We start from the raw sequence: 23,894 nt of genomic DNA, 5'->3' as shown, positions 1-23,894 counted from the left end.
ATGCAGACACTGAACCAGAATACAGAGACAGGCACAACAGCCTCGCCTCACGCCTGAGACACAGGCTGGGCCACAGTCTCCCCTCCCCCAGCCAACCGTGCTTCCCCCCCTGGAGCCGAAGATGGAGGAACTGGGGAGACTTCATCGTGGTGCTGGGGTAGGAGCCCCTGTTGGTCCTGGGCAGTGAATGCCACCCACTCCACCGCTTTTTATCTTTGTGACCTTGGACAAGTTTCTTAACCTCTCTCTCAGCCTCAGCTTCTCGTCTTAAAATGAGGTTGATAATAGTATCAGGGTTCTTGGGAGAATGAAATGAGATGATATATTCAAGCTCTTCAAACAGGGCTGGCACAAAGTTAAGTGCTCAGTCAGTGTCACTGTGCGGTTTCCTTCTCCTGCAGATGGATGACGAGGACACGTTGTTACCTAGGAAGTTGCAGGCGGCTCTGGAGCAGGCTCTAGAGAGGAAGAATGAACTGATCTCCCAGGACTCTGACAGCGACTCCGATGATGGTGAGTGAGGCTTGCCCGAGGCAGAATCAGTTCTGGTCCCAGACTTCCTCTGCTCTGGGCCTGGGCCTCACGGGGCTTGGACCCTGATTCTATGCACCAGACCCTTCTGGCTAGTGAAGCTCAGGTATAGGACCTTGGTCTCACTTTAGCCTAGAATTCTCTAGCCCCACTAGTGTGGTTCTAGGAGTTGTGGCTTGACTGGGTCTGAGGGGAGAGAAGTAGTGTAGTATTTTATCAGAGGGAGTTCAGAAACTTAGACAACATTGGGGCTGCTTCTAGGGTGGCCCAGGCTACAGAGCTACCTCTTGCCTCTAATTCTCTACCTCAGGAAGTTTGGGGAGAAAAACCCTAAAGACAGTTGGCAACCGCAAAGACTCTTCTCGCTGACAGGACACTAGTTATTCCTCCCTCTCAGGCCCTGCCTTGAGCCGCTGCAGGAGATGGAGGGAACTTCCTCTTCCTGTGAAGCCAGGGAAACCACCGAGCGTGAGGGTGTGTGGGGAGTGGCGCTCTGGTCTCTAATCTCCATTCTCATTCATCCAGCAAGTATTCCCCAGCTTCCGTGTTCAGAGCACAGTTTCCGACCTCCTGGCTCAGGAGCTAGTTACAAGCCTGGGAGCACAAGAGCTAAGGTTTCAAGAACAGAGAAGTGGTTCTGGCTGGAGTCCCGTCGAGGAGAGGGAGACACCACCAGCTGGAGGCTGGGGATGCAGGCTCTTGACCTGAACCTCAAAGATTTTCTCTTCTCTTCCAGAATGTAATACCCTCAATGGGCTGGTGTCAGAGGTGTTTATCCGGTTCTTTGTGGAGACTGTTGGGCACTACTCCCTCTTCCTGACCCAGAGTGAGAAGGGGGAGAGGGCCTTTCAGCGAGAGGCCTTCCGCAAGTCTGTGGCCTCCAAAAGCATCCGCCGTTTTCTTGAAGTTTTTATGGAGTCTCAGATGTTTGCTGGCTTCATCCAAGACAGGGAGCTAAGAAAGTGTCGGGCAAAGGGTAAGGCCAGAAGAGCCTGGGGTGGGGGGTTCTGGGGGGATGTCAGGCGTCCTCCAACGTTTCTGCTACCCGCAGGGCTGAGTAGCCAGGCACTGGTGAGCTCCCATCAGGAAGCTCTTGAGTTATTAGCCAGGGCAGGCCTCCTAACATCCCTTTTCTTCTGAGAGAGACTGCCAAGGGCACTTTCTCCTCCTGCCCTAGTACGTGCATTCACAAGGCTGGGCACAGGCTGGAGCCACGTGGCAAGAGTGGGGCTTATCCCCACCTATCCCCGCATTCACAGGTCCTTCCTTACTCAGAGAAAAAGACCAGACTGTGCAGTTTAGGGAGTCCTGAGAATCCAGGGTTGAGAAAGCCCTTGAAGAGAACTGAGCTAGCTCTCTGTCTTAGGTTGGTGACAGTCTGCCCTCAGAGCACAAAGGTTATCTTATCTCTGTTATTTCATCAGCTCTGCTCACTCTAGGGCTTTTTCATCTCATCAAGACTTTTCTAACCTCAGGGTTATTATTTCTTCTGCCCACTAATACTGTCCATTTAGTGTAACAGACCTTTTGAAACAACATGGTAGAGTGGTCTAAAAGGAGCTGGAGAAGGTGTCCACTTGGGGGCAGCTCTGATACGAGGAGTGGCATCCTCGCCATAAGGCAGCTCAGGAACGTGCACTGCGAGGCAAGGGGCTCTTGCCATCAGCAGTGAACCCAGTGAGATGTCATTAATAATAGTTTTGATGAGCCAGTCTGAATTCTGGTAGGATGCTCTTATAAGTTATAATTGCAGATCTTTGGTTTCCCCCTTTTTGGGATCTGTGCCCTTTGGTCCCCCTCCAGGAGGCCTCCCCTTCCGTCCCTCCTATGACTGTTCTCTTCCCTGTTCCTGTTTCTCCTCTTCCCCAGGCCTCTTTGAGCAGCGAGTGGAGCAGTATTTAGAGGAACTGCCAGACACTGAGCAGAGTGGAATGAACAAGTTTCTCCGCGGTTTGGGTAAGCAGCTTTGTCACTAATGAGACATATTCAGCAAGAAGGGAGGGACTGGGGGAATCTGTACCCCAAACTACTCTAAACCAATGCCAGTGGGTATTTATATCGGGGCTGTAGACAGAACAGGAAGAGATCTCACAGAGCCTCACCTAGGTCAGGTCTTTCTGGGTGCACTCCTTCCTGAGTGAGCACAAGGGCCATTAGGACCAGTGAGCTCTCCTCGAGGCTATAAGGGGTCTACTACAAAAGTGGCAGCACCAGAGTGCCCTTCAAAGAGCTCAGCCAACTAAATCACAGAATCATAGCATGTCTCACTTTAAAAGGAAAATTGAGACCGAAGAAGTTAAATGGCTTGCCCAAAGCCATACATGATTAATACCAGTGCTCTAATTAGAACTCTAGAGTGTTTTCACCATCCTGGATCATATCTAGCTGTAATCCAGTCTTTCTAATCCTTCTCTCCCACTGAGAGGGTCAGGGCTGTTGGAAGAGATGATACTGAAACGTTCTCACTCTTGCCCTCCTCTGGCCCACAGGCAACAAAATGAAGTTCCTCCACAAGAAGAATTAAGCCCCTTTCCCAGTAACAGAGTCCAGTGCCTTGCAGAGCCTGGAGCCTGGGGAGGGGCCCAGCCTTGGACCCTCTGGGCTGCTATGGCTGCTCTGCCCCCACAGACCCCACCCTCCAAGCCAGCCCACCTCTGCCTTCACAATATCCCAGGATACTGTTTGTAAATAATCTGCTGTAAGCTTTCTTATCTGTTTTTGTAACAAGCAAAGAGAATCCGGTAAATATTTGTATATTCCCAAGAGGCCGGGTGCTTTCCTGCCCTGCCCGAGCATGGATGAAGTTTTGCTGGGTGCTGGTGACTGGCCAATTATGTGCAGCTGACTGTCTCAGCCGAACCACTGATCTTCCCCTGGAGGCTCCTGGCCTGCCTGCCTAAGGCCCCTGCTGCCAGTCTCGGGCCCTGGAGAGCAGATGCTGTCTTGTTATGTACAGGACTATTTTTTTTAAATCTTAGAGTTTCTATTTTTTTCTAGTAGTCCCCCTCCCCTAATCCTCTGTTTTTGAAAGGCAAAGGCCAATCAACCCCCATTTGCAGCATGGTACCAGGCTCTTGGGCCTGGCCTTCTCCTATTCCTCCCACCTTTGTGATGGTCAGTGAGTCATGGGAAGCCCACCCCCCAGCTCTGCTAGTGTTCTCTGGGCCCGGCTCCCACTCAGTGGTGGCCATGATGCGGTACAGGGCATCCCTCCTTCCCATCATCTACGGGTGTTCTCAATAAACAGTGTATAGTTGTTTGGGCCCAGAGCCCCATGTGTTTCTTGGCTTTATTATCTAGAGTTCTCTCCCCAGGGGGATGGGCTGAGGCAGGCCAATCAGGGATGAAACACCTTCATGCAGGGAACTGAGTACTTGATTTAATTAAGAGTTTAGCTTTAGTGTGGGTCACTGACCTCCCCTGAAATTGAGTTCTCTGGCCTGAGCTGTATGACTGCTCTTAGAAGATACCTAATCATTGCTCTAGCTCAGCTTCCCTCTCCAACAGCTAACTGTTCAGATTCTATGTGTTTCCAGTGATGGAGAGAATGTTCATTGCCCCTTGGCTCCACTATTAGGTGAATCTTTACATTTTCCTATTCAGTATGAAGCCCTTAAGACATCATTGGGTATCCTAACACTGGTGGAGTCAAGCCCAGCTAAAGCCAATCCAGGGCTTGCTTATAGCCCTGGCCCATTGTCTGTGGCTCTTCCATGTCACTCTGTGAAGTTTTTTTTACCATTGGAAGTGTAGGTGTGCATATAGAAAATTCTGCTATATTCCTTGGAAAAGCAAGGAGAGAAGCAAGGTGGGGAATATGGGTGGCTTAGGCTTTCCACTCACCCAAGGCCTTCACAGAGCTGAGACCTTGAAAATTCCCAGGATGAGGCATTAAGCTGGAAGTCTCTTCATTGGTATTGGCTTTGAGTTTGGTGGATTTGAATCATAGAGTGAAGTTTTCCTGTCCTTCTACCCTAGCCTGCTTGTTAAACAGGAGATGATCCCTTCCTGAATCCCCTTTCCTTCTTTTCCTCATCTCCACTGAGCCCTGCACAGGTCCCAACCTGTCCGTGGTTTGGGGTTGCTGTCTGTCTCATAAAGCAAAGTAGAGGGTTTGTCTTCTGGGAAGACAAATTCGTCTTCTCCTCTGAGAAAGCCTCTTACATAGTTGGGTTTGGCATCTTCCAGGAATAGGAGGGCAGGGATTGAGGCCTCATGAGTCTGGGTTTTCAGCTGAGGTAGAGAGAGAAGACAGTGGTTATAACTGGAAAGTCCAGAGTAGGGTATCGTTACCTCCAGAACTTGTCACTGTTAACTCAGCCTGGGCTTCATGAGTCATAGAAGTGGATTCCTTAATAAAATAATAGTTTACAAAAGGTGCTATTTCTTTCTCCTTTCTTCCTCTCCCTCGCTCTTTTTTTTTTTTTTTAATTTATTTATTTATTTATTTATGGCTGTGTTGGGTCTTCGTTTCTGTGCGAGGGCTTTCTCTAGTTGCGGCGAGCGGGGGCCACTCTTCATCGCGGTGTGCGGGCCTCTCACTGTCGCGGCCTCTCGTTGCGGAGCACAGGCTCCAGATGCGCAGGCTCAGTAGCTGTGGCTCACCGGCCCAGTTGCTCCGCGGCATGTGGGATCTTCCCAGACCAGCGCTTGAACCCGTGTCCCCTGCATTGGCAGGCAGATTCTCAACCACTGTGCCACCAGGGAAGCCCTCCCTCTCTTTTTTAATGTGGCTCCACAGAATCCTCAGACATGTGATCAGATCACAAGATATATAGGTGTAAATTATTACTTTTAAAAATCTGTAACTTTTATGTAGCTTTAAAATACACTGCATTTTAACCCTAGGGGTTCCAGCCTCCTCCCATGGCCACAGCTCTCATCCCAATCTAGAAAACTGATACTGGCACACAATGGCTTGGAATGGGCTGCAAGGGCCCATACAGTGACTGCTATGGGCGAGGCACAGAAGTCTCATCTGGAAGGTAGAGGAGGGTGTGTCCAGGGGACCTGGTTTGGGGTTGACAAAAAGTATTTAGGGCTTCTTTCCAAGTTCTGCTTTCACGTGATCTCTGGACACCTAAACTGATGGTTCTCAATCCTAGCAGATGCAACACTCTTCCTCTATAGCAAATACTGTTAACTCCCTCTTTTACTATCCTGAAATGAAATTCATAGATAATGTAACCTACCTAAACACATCTTAACTGTAATATAGTCTTAACCATAATATAAAAGGGGAGAAATAAAAGGAAAAGTATTTTGTCATAAAATAACATGTACTTAAATATGTGAATGCTTGGGCACAACTGTATTAGACGATATAATTAAGTCAGGTGCTTACATCTGTACACAATTACTGTGAATGCAACAGCTACACATGCAGAAAAGGTGTGTTGAATTAGCAACTCAGATTCTACTAAGTGGGTGTTAACCACTTGGTAAGAGAGTTTTCTGAAATGAACAATTTTGGGCAATATTCTAAACAAAACACATTTTGAGCTTCCCCTGATTTAAACAATAGTTGGAATCCTGGAAAACTGAGAAGTATTATGAAAACTGCAAAAAAAAACAAAAACAAACACAAAAAACCAATAACACATCTTTTTGATTTTGATTGTGTGTAAAATGAAGGTAGGTTGTAAGCTAGGTTTTCCTTTGCTGTTTAGAGCAGCGGTCGCCAGCCTTTTTGGCACCAGGGACCGGTGTCACGGAAGACAGTTTTTCCAGGCAAGGGGTGGGGCTGGGGGGTTGTTCGGGCAGTAACGTGAGTGATGGGGAGCAGCAGAGGCAGCTTCACTCACTTGCCCACTGCTCCCCTCCTGCTGTACGGCCCAGTTCCTAACAGACCGCGAACCCCTGGTTTAGAATCAACCCATACATTGCAGGACGTCAAGCATATCTGGTTGCTTCCCTTCCATAATTGTGACCAAAAATGCTCCCGTACCTTTACAAAATGCGCCCCAGCCCCCCGAGGATGGTGTCGCCACTACCGAAAATAACGGTGCTTAGACAGTGCCTTTCTGGGAAATTGCTCAGGGGCAGCGCAATGCTGTCTCCTCTACCAGAAGTCCCAGTGCCTATGAACTGTCAGCCTTCCTCCATTTTGGAGTTAAGAAAGGCCCTGGGGTTTTCTCCAGTAATCAGTCTGGTAACTTTTAGAGCAGGGCAGATTGCGCCATTACATCTTTCTAAATGCTCTTTTCAGTAAATTACCATGCTATGGTAAACACAATGTTGAAATGAGAAGTATGGGCTTTTTAAAGGCAATATTTTGGAATGCTCTTGGAAAGCAACTGTGGTTCACATTGGATGGTATGTGGAATTAGGACCCCAAGAAAATTATTCTAATTATATCACAGATCAGTTTAGATTTTGTTAAAAATAATACCCTTCATTTTGCAAATAGACTTATAACTCACCTTGTACCCCAAAGGACTGATTTATAAGGATACATAAGTAGGGTATTTTTTTTTTAAACCAACTTTAAGTGGAAATGAAAGTAACACAAAAACTGGACTGCAAAACAGACCCAGAAATGAAACATACATTTAACCTATATCCTTCCCAGGGGCGACACACAAAATTAGTTTCTAGAGCCACACAATGTGGCATTCCAAAACATCTTGAATTTACTTGCCTATGGGGGTGGGTGTAATTTTAAAAGGTCATGAAGTTCTAGAATAAGAGAAAATATTACTTTGCAGCACTGACAAGCCACCATAACTATTTTTTTTTAAATTTATTTTATTTATTTTTGGCTGTGTTGGGTCTTCGTTTCTGTGCGAGGGCCTTCTCTAGTTGTGGCGAGCGGGGGCCACCCCTCATCGCGGTGCGCGGCCCTCTCACTGTCGCGGCGCACAGGCTCCAGACGCGCAGGCTCAGTAGCTGTGGCTCACGGGCCCAGTTGCTCCGCGGCATGTGGGATCTTCCCAGACCAGGGCTCGAACCCGTGTCCCGTGCATTGGCAGGCAGACTCTCAACCACTGCGCCACCAGGGAAGTCCCCACCATAACTATTCAAGTTGTCTATTTAGTTTGTTTTTTAACGTGAAAGTAATATGCACTTGGTTAAGGAAGAAACTCAAACTGTACCAACGCATACATCATCTTCCTCACCTCCCAAAACTCATGAGGAAATCCCTTCTGCGTTGTTCTTCCAGAACCTTCCCATGCACGTACAAGCTTTTTTTTTCTTTTTTTAATCCCAAAGTACCTCAAACACTCCTTATCTTTTAACGGCAACGTAATCTGATATGGAAATTCCCATCTTGAAAGTGCATCGAAAGTCCACATCTCTTCTTCCGCGCGGCCAGGGCGGAAATTAAGTGCGGCGAGGCTGGCGACCTGGGCTTCCCACCCACCACGCCGCACTTGGACCCTGGCCGGGTTAAACCTCCCGCCTCGTCCGCGTGCCACGGGCCCGGCCCCGCCCCTACCGGAAATGGTGGACCGGCGCCGATCATGCTTCCGGCCGTGGGGTGGGACAGAGATCAAAGTGACGCCGGAGCCAGAACCTCACACCCTCCGGAAGTGGCTCAGGGGCGGGGAAGAGGAGAGCGGCTGCGCGGTGCGGACGGTTTGAGGGCGCCAAGGACGTCAGGCGGCAGGGACCAACGAGAGCGGCCGCTGGGGCGCCAGCCTCCGCAGGGCTCCAGCCGCTGGTTATCCCGGTAACCTCCCGCCCCGCAGCGCAGGTAGGCGAGTGCTGCCTGCCTCCCGCCGGTGGCGCACGCCTTTGGCTGCTTTTCATCCCGGGCTGGCTGCTACTGGACTAGTTAGCCATCGAATAGTAATGTTTATTTGAATTGAAAAGTTAAAATCCTATTTAGCTGGTTTTGACAATGAGAGCTTTTGCAAATTAATTATGTGGCGGACATTTCCCATAAATTGGAAGTTACAGCGGCAGCTCCGAGGTTTGAGTAACAATGTATTTAAAGCACATACATTATTAGGCTATATTATTAGGCTAGAAATATCCTTAGCAACTCAAGCTTATAGAAAATTTAGCCGTTAACCTGAGTTAGGGGGCACCTGCTCCCCCTACATGGGAGAATCTCATCAACACCGTGCACTTATCATCGGCCACTAAAGAGGCAGTGGCAGTATGGGTCTGTGCCTACCGGACGAGCTAATCAAAGCTTGACAGTCTCATGCATGAGCTTTTCCTATGCATCGGCTATATTTTGTATTTCAGCATTGGCACGTTTCACTCTCAGATGATAGATATAAAATCAAAGCGTAAGGTTTGCCTTTGGTCCTATGAAAGATAAGCGCTTGCTCTAGGTCCGTGTCCTCCATTATCTTGGAACATGCTTGGCTTTTCACCAGTAACCCAGCTTCCTTTGGCAACAGTATTACCTGGGAGTAATCAGAGCATCTGCCCAGTTATTACCTGTAGATAATGGTGAGTGAGCAAGCCGGAACATGGCAGCTCACACAGATCAGTAGCTATACTCTCTAGGCTTGGAGATGGTATTTGAGGTATCCTCCCTATTCAGAATGGCTGTACTAGTGACTGACTTTCATATTTAGCATGCATGTCCAACAGCAGCACCTCCATATAGGATTGGGATGAGCATTATCCCATCCAGTTTCAGGATAGTTATGCTGGAAGGTTCTAACAATGAAACCTTGGAAGAAGCTAGCCATAAAGGGACTACTGACCACCTATCCTCCCCCTGAACCATATTTTGCTGCCAGCCCCACCCCAATTCAGTCACCAAGTCCTGTCTGTCCCTTCTGTCTTCTGAATCCTGTCTTCCATCCTCATGGTCCCGCCTCCAGCCTTCCACTGTAGCCTTGTGCCTAAACTACAGCCGGGCCATAATACCTGTTCGCTCCAGGCTCATCTCCCATAAAACACCTCCCAACTTGCCTAACCTTTCCAAACTGGGTTTCCTAAATGCATGTTTGCTCTTTCCTGTATTTAAGACCACTTTCCCATTGACTGAATCACACCAAGGTTAACTGACTTGTCTGCTCGGGTAATAATGGTTCACTTACATGCTAGTTACTAAGAGCTAAACACAAAAATTTAGTAAATGCTTTCCATTTCACTTAATCCACACAATCCTCAAGTAGGTACGTCTACCTAAATTTAAAGATGAGACAACTGGACTAAGCCTAAGTCACACAGCTATTAGGTTTAGATATAAATTTCAAATCCGGCCTGAATCTTAAGACACTGTATTTACATATTTCTGTACCTTCAGTGTCTAGAAGGCATCAAAGCTTCCCTATTGTAAGTCCTCCAAAAGACATTAAGGGAAAACCGATTTTTACCTTTCTTCACCAGTATCAACAGAAGATGTAAATGACCCAGTTATTCGCTTATCCAACTGAGTGCCTTCCTGACATCTTTAACTCTCCATTATACAAATCAATTACATTTCCTCCCCTGTGCTTCCTTACATTTGACCATCCCCAATATCTTCTGAAGGCTGTCATGACAAATTAGTCTCACAGAAAGTCATAGTTCCCAGTCCATTTATGATCCCACAAAGCAATACAGAAACCACCCTCTACCAAACTAAACACGTAAGTAGAGTTTCAGTAGGCTTAAGTAAGTGCCATCTTAACTATTCTTTGGTCAGGGTTCTAGCCTGCAAGTTCTATTATGGGTCAAAAAACTTTCAAAAGCTTGGAAAACTATAGCAAATTATAATTTACCAAGACCTAAGAGAGTCCTATCTGCACACAAGCATTGCTCATCTTGGTTTTTGCAGGAGGTAACAAACCCTAGAAAACCTGATTCTGGTTTCTGGCCTTTAGCATTCCCCAAATTTCTCTATTAGATACATTTCACACTGGAAGGAAAATCATTAGCATTTCATGACATTATTTCTTTGAACATTAAGACTCCTATGCACAGGGACACATAAATCCTGACAACTGCTTTCTAGAATCCAAACCACTCTGATGTGTAAAAGCCCTGGTGTGTTTAAAATTCAGCCTGTTGGGCCCCATTCCAACATTTTGATTATGACCAGAATGGTTTGGTCTGAGATGAGGAAGCCAGGTGGAAGAACCTTAGACTGAGGAAGTAAGTTCCAAAGAACCACTTCTATCCTACCACTGACTCATCTTGCCAATACGACTCATCAAAATCTTGTAAAGATCATGAGTTTCCCCCCCTTGAGCCCCATGGAACAATTAAGGGCACATTCTCCCACTCATTTATAAATTCAGAGCATACAATGCCAATAGGCCTTTCAATGATACGATATATACATTATCAACAGGTATCATTCTCACTTTGTGAGTGAGAAGCCTAAAATTAGGTAACCAGCCAAGGCCTTATTCTAAGTGTTGGTGCCATCTCTTCCATACTTTGAGGGGAATTGGTAGCAGAGCCCAGGTCCTCACACCCTTACTCCTAGAACCTGTTAGGTGGGTTTCTGTACAGGTAGGGAGGTAGAAGTGCCAAAGAACCCTCACTCAGACCAGAAGAGAAAAGCGCTTATCATTTAATGAATCCCACCATGTGGCTTCAAGCTACCAGGACACAAGCCCCACCGACACCCTTAATCTTCTCCTCAGCTCTTCTGCTGAAGAATTTGGCCTTCACGATGACAGGCTGCTTTGGGAGCTTTCCCTTCCCCAGAACTTTGTAGTAACCCTAGAAGAACAGAGAAAAGGGTTTATAATGCACCGTGGCAGTCACCAACTCCGTGATGGGTAGGAAGAAAGATGCCTACCAAGCCACTCCATCTAGGAGCCAGGGAGGGCATGTTTCTGATCTGGGCACTCCCGGGGGCACTGACTGCCCTCGCCAGTGAATCAAGACCAGCAGATTCTCTCCGAGGACTCTAGCACACCAGGACAAGAGCTGTCAGGATGTGACTCTAGTCTCGGGCAGAGCTCAAATCCCTTTCTCCTATTCAATTACGACTTGATAAGCAAAAAAGGAAAATCACATTTCCAGCAATGCTCCAAGAAGTCATGGTCATCAGAAATGCTCAAAGAAGAGGCTGAGAAAGGGAATTTTAAAACTTCACTGAAAGCCCCCTCAGGATTCCCACCACCTCCATACCCACAGGGGGTAAGGCTGACACAAGGACCAGAACTCCTAATGATAAACAAAATGCCTTTTTTTTGGGGGGGGGGGTTCTCTTCAGATAATGTCAGGCCTTAAATAACAACTGAGCATATTAAGATTTTATTCTGTAAGAAACATAAAGGGTCAAGGGCTGTGCCTCATGCAGTCTTGTGTAAAACAGACCAGAGCTAGCTGACCTAAATTACTACCAATAGTTCAGGTGAGAAACCCATACAAATCAGGGCACTAACACTAGGAATAAGATAACTGATTGGAAAACGTTCAAGTGAAAAACGAAGTAAATGAACGAGGGAGTGGAAGAATTACTCTTCAAATGTTTTGCATGAATCACAATTGAACAAGAGTTCAATTTTGGTCAGTAAGTACCCGTGGAAATGCTACGGAAAGTGGAATTGTCTAGTAGGCAGCTGGGTACAGACTTCAGGTGCAAGTATATTATCCAGAATTTTGAGAGGCAAGGGTCCACATAAAGGCAAAAAATATTCAATTCACTCACCGATCGCACCACATCAATGATAGGAGCAGCTCCAGTCTTGTTCTTGGCAGCATTTACCCGTGTCTGCTCACTGACCAAGGTCCACAATTTATCAAGGTTGACAGTTGGGCAGAAGCTCTGGTTCCTCTTTAAGTGGTAATGCCTCATACCAACTTTCCCAAAATATCCTGGGTGACTGGGAAAAGAAGGCAACCATTTCCATTACCTCACTCCAACTAAGAAGCTATGTTTACCATCTCCACAGTCCATCTCCCCCCATTACAGTGTACGTTGTTCACTCATGCAGAAGAGTGACATAGCAGGTACTCCACTTCTCGAATAAAACAAATCTTTAAAAAGCCACCAAAGACTATCAGGTGGAAAAGACTAGCCTTATTCCATGGAACCAGAGTAAGTCACTGAGAAGGTCAGAGGCAGTGCCAAGACTAGGATTCAGGTCACTTGACAGCTTCTCCACACTCCTATAACACAGGTCTCCTAAACAAATAGTTAAAATACAACCCCCCCCCCCTAGTTTGTGGGCGTTAAATGGATCTAACAGTTGTATAAGTCAATATGATGCATGTCACTAACCCGGTGACTGGCTATGCCATGAGGGCCACAGCCAGTGAATAAGGTCAGCAGTTTCTCTTCGAGGACTCTAGCACACTAAGGCAATAGCCGATACCCAAGCGTGACTCTAGCCTCGGTGACAAGTTCTCAGTTCACATCAAATATTAACTTGACAAAACCCAACCACAGGCAAGGTTTCTGAGTGGTAAGAGGCTTGCTTCCCGTTGAAGATGTTAACTACCCTCTACCCCTAAATCCAAAGCTGTCAGTGTCAGTAAAGGCAGAGTCCAAAAAACACTCACTATTTGTCGAAGTTGATCCTGTGGTGATGCATGCCACCAGCATTACCCCGGCCTCCCGGGTGCTTCCGGTGTTTGCCTGCAGGAACACAAAGCTCCATGGCTAACACAGCCTTCTCCAACCCCTCGATGTTACTTCTCGCAAAAGCATTTCCCCATACTTCTGTGCCTTTGCTTCATACCTCTTCCAGCAATGCTGTTCCTTCAAGACTCTGGGATAATCATCACTTTGCAGTGTTCCACATCACAACACTAACACAGTACTCCATGCCTTCAACCAATTCAATACTGGACCCCGCTCAATTTCCAAACCCCCAACTGATGTGAAATTCTCTAAAACTGGAACACTAGATAATTCTCAAAGAAAAAGCCAACAGCTAATGATCAAATTCAATCCAACTCGACTGCACAGAGCTCTGACTAACCCACTTCTCTAAGCTACCTACTTCCTGACAAGCTAGCGCCGTGCAGAGATAGCCCAAGGCCGACCAGGATGGGGAGACAGCACTTACCGATGCGGCCGTGGCCGTGGCTCACGTGGCCCCTAAGTTTCCGGGTCTTCCTTAGTCTGGATGGCTGTGTGGGAAAAGATGCTTGGTGATAAGGCCTAAGGGAAGAGGGGCAGGGGGCGAAGCGTGCCAATCTGTGAGAGGCCTGTAGGCCTAGGGATCAAGGATGTGCTTTGTTGCGCCTTCAGCAAAGTCGAGGTTACGGCTTGGCCCGGGGCCGTGCGGCCTCATCAGGGAGGCGCCCGGACACCCCGGACCGCGTGTCTCGAGAAACCGAACCCCAGGATGAACACGCGGCCCCAGGCTCCTCGCCCCGCCCCGGACCCACGCCGGCTACCCCGCCCTGCGGCTGCCCACGCGCGGCCTGGAGAACCGGGCCAAGCTCGGGAGTAGGTGGCTGGGGTGCAAGGTGAGTAAAGCTCGCGGCCTAGGCCAGCAACTATGCGGACGCATCAGAAAAATCACCTACCATTTCAGCGACCGATACGAAAAAGGAAGGGCTCTGCAAAGTCTCGCGAGCTATCAAGCTCGGGGGCGGAGCCAATCGCCTCACTTCCGGTCCGGAGGCCGGGCCGCGGGTGGAGCTTTTTTGGCGTCGCGGGTCTTGAGCGGCTGCAGGATTTGCTGTTTCCTCTTCCTGTGGGGTGAACTCTCCGTCATAGCGTTGTTCCGGAGGCTGCGGGGGCCGAGAGCCTTCTCCGTGCTGTCCAGCGTGCGCTCGGGCTCGGAGGCGGAGCGCTGGCGCGGAAGGCGGGGCTTGGGACGCTGTAGTGCACGCAGCTGCGGTCCAGGTGGGCCGGGCGGTTTTCCAGGGGCCACGGCCCAGGAGTTTGCCGGGAACACTGTATTCCTCTGCTGCTCACCAACTGCCGCATGCTGAGCAGCCCCATGCGTCTCTCTGTTTTTGGTGGTCGGCTCGGCCCGGGCGGTAGCGGTTGCTTGCTTGTCCCCTGGCCGCAGTGAGAAACCGCAAGGCCCTATTTGACCCTGTGTGCCCACCCGATGTCTCTTCCTGCTCCCTTTAAAGTCTTTCTAGATGTCTCTACCACCTTCTGGGACCTGCTCACCCACACTACTGAGTGGGCTCAAGGTCTTCCTTTCTCCTTTGCCCTTGTGCCATCGTCCCGGGCGTCCTCAGTTTGAACAATCTCAGTTCAGGGACCTCTACGCCTGGTCGCTTTAGGATTCTTTATTCTCCAGACCCTGTAAATCTTCTACCTGCCACGTTTTAATTTTCACTGCAACCTACGTGGCATGCCCGTGATCCCCTCCTCTCCTGGACCAGAGAACCCCTGCTCATTCTGGACCCTATGCAAGGGTCTCCTCTTGTAATACTTCTCTGACGCATTCAGCCATAGTTGCTCACCTTCCCCCACTGTCCCACCTCAAAATCTAGTACAGAGCTCTTATGTAATTGTTGATCCACATTTGTCTTTCCTACTAGACCAAATTTCTTAAAGGCTGGAGGATTACTTTCTTTTATCCATGGACTCCTAGCTCCTGGCATGTAGTACATGTTCAACAGTTGATCGTTAAGTGAATGAATGCACCTACCCTCACCTCCCTTTCTAAACTAAAGTGCAAGAGACATCCTTTCCGTCTTAAGTCTCAACCAGTGTTCAAGATCACATTCCCTCAGTTACTCAGTGTGTGTTTGGGTGTATTTTCTGTGCCTTGTTCCCTTCAGCTAAAATACATTTTAGCTAAAATATCCTAAATTCTCCCTGTTTCTATTTATTACCCTTGCTCTTTCCTTTTCAGCCAAGCTCCCCAAAAGAATAGTCAACAAATCCTGTCCATTTGCTAGCTTCCCATTCATTGTTTAATGCACTGCAGTCTAGCTCTCAGCCTCGTTATTTCAATGAAATTGCTCTTACCGAGGTCATCAATTAACTAAACACCGAATTGAGTGTACTCTTCCTCATACCACTTATTCTCTGTTGTACTTTACCCATTTGACTTCTTTTTCTAGCTAATCTCTTGCCTTCCTCCTGTCTTTCTGGCTACTTCTCTGTCTTCCTTTCAGGTTCTTCTAAATTTGTCCACCATTTAAGTGTTGGTGTTCTTCAACCTTCTGTCCTTGCCTCTCTTAACTTTTCCTAGTACGCAGTGTTCTTGGGTGAACTCATCTTGGGTGACTTCAATTCACATCTCTGTTGCTGAACTCCAGACTCGTATATTCACTTAATTTCTGGTTAGTATTCCTTGGACATTCTAAGACATCCTAGGTAGACATATCCAAAGACTTTGATCTTCCCAGTTCTCTGGTGCCTTCTTTATTCTATAGCTTGGTGAGCAGCCTTGTCCACCCAGATAGTGATGTCAGGGAGACTTGGAAATTGTCCCCAAGCATTCTTTTCCTCTAATACGCTGTCACCGTGTCCTTTTTTCTATACCTATCTCTCAAATCTGCTTTCTCCTTTTTAGCCCTCGTGCCATAGCCTTCATTAAAGCCTTCATCTTATCTCTTATCTGGAGTTCAACACCCTCCTGTGATCACCCTGCCTGTATTCTAACCCTCCTCCCATCCCTCTGTCCTTCACACCTCTGTCAGGTTGATCTTCCTAAAACATGACTCTCATCCTTTCACTTACTTGATCAAAAAGTCTGATAGCTCCCTATTACCAACAGAATACAGCCCACTTGCCTTTCCAAACTAACCTCGGCTTCTTCCCTACACAAGCTTTCTACTGCAGCCAAACTTGGTACATCCCTTCTACCTTTTTTCCTGTGCTAGTGCCATTTCTCATGCCTGGAGTACTCATCTTCTTTCTGACCAGATGTCCCGAAGCTTCCTCAACCTTTAAGCCCTACCTTATATTCTGCTTCTTCCCAGAACACTCCAGCCCACAGTGAGAATAACCAAATACACCTTGCGGTTTACAAAATGTGTCTGCCTGAGAGGTCAACTCTACTAGCCCCATTTTATGGATGAGAGAGTTGAGGCACAGAAGGTTGACTGACTTGCCAGAGGCTATAGAGCTGCTAAGATATAGAGCCTGGGCCTAGCCTTTAGTCTTTTTTCTCCGGATCTCCTGCTTTTACCTTAGCGACTCCTCCCTCTCTGACCTCACAGCATTATGGGCTTCATCACTCCTTCAGTCCTTAATCACATATTGTCTGTTACCAGCAGAAAGAGAGGCCTTGAGAGTTGGGGGCAAGGCCTAGGAAGAGATCGTCCTCTATTTGACATCAGAACTGGCCAGTAAGTGCACAAGTGATGAACTGAGCTACCTAGAAACTACCCTTGGGAAGATGGTCTGTGAATGGAGGTAAGCTGGGCAGAGTTTTGGGAATGAAAGGTTACCTTCAGGTGTCTAGTAAATAGGGACTGAAGTAAGGACCAAGACTGCCCAGGGCATGGAGGTAGAGCCTGGTTGATGGGACACTGCTTCTGGATAGTTTTGTCAGGTTCCTTGGTTACAGAGGGGCTACATCCTATCCTTCAGGCCATCCTTCTGAATGGAAGGCCTCCCTGAGCGGACTAGGACTCTGTGTTGGGTTCATGTGCTCACCTAACATTCTCCTCATTGGTGGTTTGATCTCCAGGGTAGGGGGAGTGCCCTGGACAGTTGTCTGGTTTTGGCTTTCTAGCCAGCTCCCTCTTCTTCCCGAGGAAATCATGTAGCTTTAACGTAAGGCTCCTGTGGGGTTTGTCACTGTGGGTCAGCCAGCTCTGAGAGAGCAAACAAAGCTGAATTCTGTATATACAAAGTTAAGTAGCAGCCAGACATGAAGCACTAGGTGATCTGTCCCTCCTCGCCAGGCACACGGGACGTGATGGTGGACATGACCCGTAAGAGGCCTCTTTCTCTGTGGCATCTCTTCTAAAGTAAAGCATGGCCTTGTGATATCTCAGACATCTGGGCTCCCCCAGAGGGTCAGGGCCTCAGAAAAATGCCTGTGAAATGAGCAGAAGGGAGAGGATGCCAGGCAGCAGCCTGGTGAGGCAGGTATATGCAGTGCTGACCTTTTTGCTCCCTCAGCCCTCTCTCCAGGTGGCCTTGTAAACATACTGCCACCCTGAAGAGGGCCCTGGTGGTCCCTCTCTCTTCCTCTCCTCTCTGGGTGCCTGACTTCATCAGCAGTCCTTCAGACAGCAACAACAGCATGGGTGCACCCAGCCTTGTTTTCTTGCTCTCCATCTTTAGACTTGGACATTTGGAAATATTATGTTGCTTTCCTTTTTCAAGTAGAAGATTGTTAACTTAAGATGGGAAGAGTCAGGATGTCTTTTCTAAGTGAGAATTTGAGAAAAACTCAGAAATCCAAATTTACTTCAGAAGGAATTTTAAAACTTATATGTAATAGAAAAGACAGTAAAACATTAAAGAAAATTTTGAAAAAAATAAGTGTAAACATCTCAAATTATAATACCTTACAATGCTGTTTTTATGTCTGAATATTACCTTTCAGTTTTTATTTACATCTAGACGTAGCTATCTTCAAAGCTGATGATCATAGTATGCAAATCCTTTTGTATTCTGCTTTTTGTTTAATACTATTACATTTTTTCTGTATCACTACCCAGTATCCATGATTATTGTTTTTAACAGTTGAAGAGTAATTTATCTTCAGCACGTACTGTAATTTACTAAGCCATTTTCTCATGTATTTTTTTTTCTTGTTCTCATTGTGTTCTTTGCTATTGGAGAAAATGATGCAGTGAACATTTGTGTATATGTGGCTTTTTTCTTCTTCTGTTGAATAACTTGTCTAGGAGAAATTCCCAGGAGTGAGATTGCTGTATTATAGGGTATTTTTATGATTCATTTTATGTTGATATATATATATATATATATATATATATTTTTTTTTTTTTCCCAAATGGATTGTACCTGTACCAATTTATGCACCAGCAGCATGTATAGTTTCCAATTTAAACTGCACCAGGTTCAGGGTTTTTGTTTGTTTGTTTTGTTTTGTTTTTGCTTTTATCAGTAGTTTTTGATATACGGCAATATGGCATTTAGGGGAAAATTCATAGGACCACACAAGATTTTCTTCATTACAAAGTAAAAATAAATATAACTTGAGGACTAAGAGTCCTTCCTTTCTGTGTTGGATAGATTTTCAAAAGTCTCATTGTACTACGTGGCAAATGCATTCCTAACAGCTTTGTTGGAAGCTAGGATGGAAAACCCCGCTGCCATTAAACTCAGAATAGCAGAATGTGAAGGGAGGAATGCCAGGATCTTTGAGGGCAGTTCATCCAATAGCACAACAAATTCAACTGCTCCTCGGTTTTAATTTAATTTTAGATGATAAAATTCATGGAAAGAACACAAAAATTTTGGTTCATTTCCTACCTCTGTTTTCACTAGCTGAATGATTTTGAACAAGTAGCATATTCTCTTTGAGTCTTAGTTTTCTTGTCTGTATAGTGAAAAAATACTGAGATTCATTTGTTCATTTTAGAAATATTTATTGAGTGCGTGCTATGTTCAGGCACTATATATAGGTGCCAGGCAAAGAGGAGAAGGTACCATGGTGAACAAGAAAGACAGAGTCCGGACCTAGGACTGTGTCTAAAACAGGCAGTGAACAAGTAAACAAACAAATAATATATCACATTCAACACAGTCTAGCATTAGAGTAGGTGCTCTCTCATTACTTGGTGTTTCTCCCTCCCATTTTTTCCCCTAAAATGTGTACAATTTTGATGATAATTTGTTCTGTACTACCCATGCAAACAATCTTTGAAATTCTAACTCCCAATGTGGCATGCAATGACCTGCTCTGTTATTCCTTGGCAAGGTTACAGAAACCCAGTTAATATCTCCCTTCTCTCACATCTGGGTGTGGGATATTAAAGGAGGTGGTTTGTAAGCAAGGTAATATAGGTGAGGTTTCCTGTCCGTCCTTCCAGTCTTTCACTTGATGTTTCATTTAGTTCAGGTCTCTTCATGACTTAAAGCAGAACTGATTGCTGGTATATTTTGTTTGACTCATGCTGTTTTCTTATGTGTTTTAAAATTTAATTGGTTGCCAACGTTTAAAAATTTAAATAAAAATCCAGATTTCTGGTGTTTTGAAAAAACTAAGACTTGGCAACACTGGACCCACACTCTTTATATGGCTGTCCCCTGGAGGCATTTGAATTGGCTACTCCTGGCTTAAGTACATTCTGCCAAACTATCCCCTTCACTTTCCCAGGTCAGGGGAGATAGGAAGGAGAGGGAAGAGCTAAGTTATGGTGAAAAGGAGGAAGGGGATAAAAAAGAGATCATTTGACCTTCCCCTCTTCTCCTCAAATCAGAGACCCATTGCTGTGCCTTTAATTTAACCTTTACCCTCATAGAGTTAATTCAATTGCTCTTCTGAGACAGAAATGAAATACTTATTTCTTTATATTCTTACCCTGGGTAGTGCCCACTGGTTTGGAAAGCTATGCCACGCCCCCCCCCCCCAAATGCCCAGAATTGTTTTTCAGAGTCTAGTGCAGCAGTTCTCAAAGTGTGGTCTAAGGGCCCATCAGGGGTCCCTGAGACCCTTTCAGGGGTTCCACAAGGTCAAAACAATTTTCATAGTAATACTAAGATGTTATTTGCCCTTTTCACTGGGTTGACATTTGCACTGATGGTGCTAAAGCCAAAGCCAAAGACGAGTCAGTGTGTTCTTCACTGCCAGGCATTTGCTTGTAAAGAAAAGAAAAGAAAAAGAAAAGAGCCAGTTTCAGTGAAGAATGTCCATTTTTATTAAATTTCAATTCTTTCTTTTTTTTTTTTTTAATAAATTTATTTATTTATTTATTTTATTTTTTTGCTGCATTGGGTCTTCGTTGCTGTGCGCGGGCTTTCTCTAGTTTCATTGAGCGGGGGCTACTCTTTGTTGCGGTGTGCTGGCTTCTCATTGCGGTGGCTTCTCTTGTTGGGGGCACAGGCTCTAGGCGCGTAGGCTTCAGTAGCTGTGGCACGTGGGCTCAGTAGTTGTGGCTTGCGGGCTCTAGAGCGCAGGCTCAGTAGTTGTGGTGCACTGGCTTAGTTGCTCCGCGGCATGTGGGATCCTCCCGGACCAGGGCTCGAACCCGTGTCCCCTGCATTGGCAGGCGGATTCTTAACCACTGCACCACCAGGGGAGTCCCTACATTTCAATTCTTGAATACAAGTCTTTTTAATATTCTATGTGAAGAAATTGGAAGTATGCAAAAAGCGCCTCTGCTACTTACCAAAGTGAGGAACTGCACTTGTGCTACTATTTGAGTTGCACGCTGCACTAGCCTTATTATTATTATTATTATTGTAGAACAATAGTTTTATTTGAAAGAACAACTGACAGACAAACTGTGATTATTCAGGCTTGGGAATTTGGCAGATATTTTCTCAAAGAATGAAGTGAGCCTGTCACTTCAAGGAAGAAAACAGACAGTATTTGTTGCCAATGATAAAATTTGAGTTTGCAAGCAAAAATTAGAATTCGGGTGAAGTTATAGCTGCCTCCATGAGTTTGACAACTTCATAATAGTTACAGAATTTTCTGATGCAATTAGAGGTGATATTAAAGAGTGTGATTTTTTTCTATAATGAACCATGTCAATATTTGCAGCATCTGTGTAAATCATTGAACCAATATTTTCCAAATCACCAATGCTTGGTGTTATAAAAATTATGCCTGGGTAAAAGAGCAGTTCAAAGTGTAAAACAGACCAGTGGATGTTAATATAACAGAGTAAGAAAAGTTCACTGATGTAGTTTCAGATTCCACATTACAACTAACCTTTAAGAAACTACCGCTTGTTAAATTTTGCAGTAGTATCAAAGAATATCCACAATTATCTGATAAGGCTACTTAAATACTCCTATCTTTTCCAACTGTATAGCTGTGTGAGGCTGGATTTTCTTCATATACTGTAAACAAAACAGCATGTAACAGATCGACTGCAGAAGCAGGTATGGAAAGCCAGCTTCTATTAAGTCTTCTGTTAAGCCAGACATTAATGAAATTTGCAAAAAGGGAAAAACAATGTCACTCTTCTCACTAAATTTATTATAATTTGTAATAGGTTTATTGTTTTTTAATGAATTAATATTTTTAAATTATCTCAGTTTTAATTTATAATATAGTAAATGGCAGTAGATATAACCACATAAACAAAAGCTCTTTGGGGTGCTCAATAATTAAAATATGTAAAGCAGTTCTAAGACTAAAAGGTCTGATATTCTCAAAGTCGAATGAAATAAACTCAACCACGTTTAAACCTTCTAAGAGAGATTGCCCTCACCTCGCCTACTATGGCTGCTCTCTGGGAAATAACTGCCCTTTGAGCCTCATAATGAATTAACGGTGAAAGCCCCCCCATTACTTTATTTAGTGGCATCTTGCTGGGCCCACAGGAAGCCTGGTCTCCCCCAACCCCCTCGTCCTTTGTCCTTAATGGGCTTGGCTCTGAAATACTGTGGATTGAAGGTGAAAGTTCTCTCAAATTTGCATAATTACAGAGCTCCGGATTTGAATTAAATGATCTTTGGTTTTTTTCTTAAATAAGTACAAATATAAAACTAGGTGCACTCTTTCTGCTCTTATACAGTTACGAAACCTAATACAGTTTATAAATTATAAAAAACCAAAACAATCAAATTAACAATGTTAATTTCATTTGCAGATGATGTGTTGCTAAACGAAACTGTCACTACAACTTAAGTGTGGCGCACCCTGTTGTGGCTAAGTTTAGCAAACTTGTGCCACAATGATGGTGCCCCACTTTCCCCACCACCTTTGTCTATTCCAAGTACTGTGAAGCATTCATCATTGTGTGCCATAATCTCATTTTAGCTTCATGTGGCAGGAGTGCATCATTTACATATTGTCTGCTCCTTTCTCTTCTCATTAGCCTGAGGCAAAGTAATACTGCTTGGTAAGAACTGGATCCTAACTCGTAACACTGCCTCTAAAATCTCATCATGATGAATATATAGATGATCCGGAATATTTATACTTTAAAAAACTCATCAGAATGAAACACTAACTTAAAAATGTTGGCGGAGAGAGCTCCTGAGGATGTGTGTGAACCTCAGCTTGAGAATCATTTCAGTTTAGAGTATGGAATCTGAAATCAGACTGACCTGGATTTGAATTTGAATTTGAACTCTGCTGTTTACTGTCTGTGCAATTACCCAACCTCTCTGAACCTCAGTTTCCTCATCCTGTCTCTGATGGTTTTATTTAATTTTTAAAAATATCATAATCCCTATCTCCAAGGGTAATTGTGAGGATGGAGATAAAGTATATAAAGCACCTGGCATAAACTTGGCATTTAATAAATTTCCTTCTCTTTTCCAAAATGAACTCTTGGATCAAGCTTGTCCACTAATAAAGAGAGGCACAGGTAGATCTGGGACACTTGAAGGCAAACAAACCCTGTAATAAACACACAACCTAGCAGACCCCTCCAGGCTTTGTTTTCCACAGCAAAGATGCTGGACTGTCTTTTGGGCCCAAGTGAGAGGTTGAGTCTGTGCCCTGTTGTAGGGCATGAGCCTCCAGTTCTGGAGAGGGACATAGCCTGGACTTCTGAGGCCTTGGTCTCTGAGTCCTTTCTGGCCTGTCCAGGAATATCTGTCTCCCCAAAGAAGCAAATCACTCTGCTTTGTGCTTCACTTACAGGGAGTGGAGTTTGCCCGCTCTACACACTGCTTCACGCTTGAGGATATTAATGGAAAAGCCCCAGTTCTGGGCACATGCATGGGCATGGATATAGGTGTGAGCTTTATGGGGCGACCACTAGCTGACCAGAAACACAGAAGTGGACAGATAGAGGCTGTACTGATCTGCTCATTATGCCAACAGGACCTGCAAGATATAGGTGCCTGGCTCCTACCCTGTCAGCATTTGCTCTGTAAGGACTGCTTCCAGGGCTTGATCCAGGAGCTAGGGCAGGTTGCTGGGGTTCATGGGACTGTCCCAGATGGTAAGTACAAAAACACCACAGGTTCACCTCCTTCTATATAACAGGTCTCTTCCCATTTCATAGGTACTGAATTTCAGGTGTAGAAAGAATCAGAATGTAAGAGCCCAAGGGATACTCATTGCTGAAAGCAACTCTTTGGGGAATCTGTGAGACAAAGCAAATCCTCTTGATGCTTAATATATGTTTTGTAAGCTGGGATTTTTCATGTTTGGGATTTCCTTAAATTGGTGGTAGGCTAAGAAACCTGGGAAGATTTTGATTCAAGGTTTGGCTGACTCCCCAGAAGGAGAGGACATGTCCTGACCCACTGAACTTCCAAGGCAGGGGGAGAATGGCTGGGCTCCTAGGGTCAGTCAGGAACAGATTTTGAACAGACTCGCACTGACTAATGAACCATTCACCATCTAAGCTGCTCCCTCCTCCAGCAGGGAGGAGCTTCTGTCTTTCTTCTGAATGTCAGGTTTCCTAGGAAACAGTCTCATTGAGAACTGTGAAGTCCTTGGAGACAAGAGCCAAGTCCCTTCGTTTCAGTATTCTAG

At 45.6% G+C, this 23,894-nt stretch overlaps 3 protein-coding genes and 2 non-coding genes across 18 annotated transcripts in view; 2 read left to right on the top strand and 3 right to left on the bottom strand.

Annotated features, from left to right (window-relative positions):
• Positions 1 to 4,875, top strand: part of DENND2B (DENN domain containing 2B) — a 180,634-nt gene extending 175,759 nt beyond the window's left edge. For all 14 annotated transcript variants that reach the window (XM_068556571.1, XM_068556576.1, XM_068556565.1 and 11 more), the window contains 4 exons: positions 402 to 513; positions 1,268 to 1,507; positions 2,401 to 2,487; positions 3,021 to 4,875. In XM_068556571.1, the coding sequence (XP_068412672.1) occupies positions 402 to 513; positions 1,268 to 1,507; positions 2,401 to 2,487; positions 3,021 to 3,055 (474 nt within the window). In that variant the 3' untranslated portion in view covers positions 3,056 to 4,875. The remainder of the gene's footprint in view (positions 1 to 401; positions 514 to 1,267; positions 1,508 to 2,400; positions 2,488 to 3,020) is intronic.
• A 6,100-nt stretch (positions 4,876 to 10,975) lies between these two features.
• Positions 10,976 to 13,724, bottom strand: RPL27A (ribosomal protein L27a). Its single transcript, XM_068556241.1, has 4 exons — positions 13,452 to 13,724; positions 12,943 to 13,018; positions 12,089 to 12,263; positions 10,976 to 11,151 (listed from the first exon to the last, which is right to left on the bottom strand). Exons 2-4 carry the CDS (start codon positions 12,972 to 12,974, stop codon positions 11,023 to 11,025), a joined length of 336 nt encoding a protein of 111 aa, XP_068412342.1. The 5' UTR covers positions 12,975 to 13,018; positions 13,452 to 13,724; the 3' UTR covers positions 10,976 to 11,022.
• LOC137772719 (small nucleolar RNA SNORA3/SNORA45 family) lies at positions 11,260 to 11,388 on the bottom strand. Its single transcript, XR_011075524.1, has one exon. It is a non-coding gene; the product is annotated as a small nucleolar RNA SNORA3/SNORA45 family (small nucleolar RNA).
• LOC137772720 (small nucleolar RNA SNORA3/SNORA45 family) lies at positions 12,649 to 12,778 on the bottom strand. Its single transcript, XR_011075525.1, has one exon. It is a non-coding gene; the product is annotated as a small nucleolar RNA SNORA3/SNORA45 family (small nucleolar RNA).
• Positions 13,725 to 14,097: 373 nt separating the features above from the next.
• Positions 14,098 to 23,894, top strand: part of TRIM66 (tripartite motif containing 66) — a 72,647-nt gene continuing 62,850 nt past the window's right edge. Inside the window, exons 1-2 of the mRNA XM_068556236.1 lie at positions 14,098 to 14,239; positions 16,582 to 16,720. The gene's annotated coding sequence lies outside the window, so the exon portion shown is untranslated. The remainder of the gene's footprint in view (positions 14,240 to 16,581; positions 16,721 to 23,894) is intronic.

Source organism: Eschrichtius robustus, chromosome 11 (genome assembly GCF_028021215.1).
Source record: "Eschrichtius robustus isolate mEscRob2 chromosome 11, mEscRob2.pri, whole genome shotgun sequence".
Taxonomy (NCBI): Eukaryota; Metazoa; Chordata; class Mammalia; order Artiodactyla; family Eschrichtiidae; genus Eschrichtius; species Eschrichtius robustus.
This window is presented reverse-complemented; position numbering and strand designations above follow the sequence as displayed.

Excerpts from the sequence above, each read along its gene's own strand:
- RPL27A (XM_068556241.1), bottom strand. The coding sequence starts at position 12,974 with ATGCATCACCACAGGATCAACTTCGACAAATA. Across the intron at positions 12,264-12,942 it reads AGGATCAACTTCGACAAATA|TCACCCAGGATATTTTGGGA; the intron begins GTGAGTGTTTTT and ends TTCTTTTCCCAG. Across the intron at positions 11,152-12,088 it reads TCATTGATGTGGTGCGATCG|GGTTACTACAAAGTTCTGGG; the intron begins GTGAGTGAATTG and ends CTGTTCTTCTAG.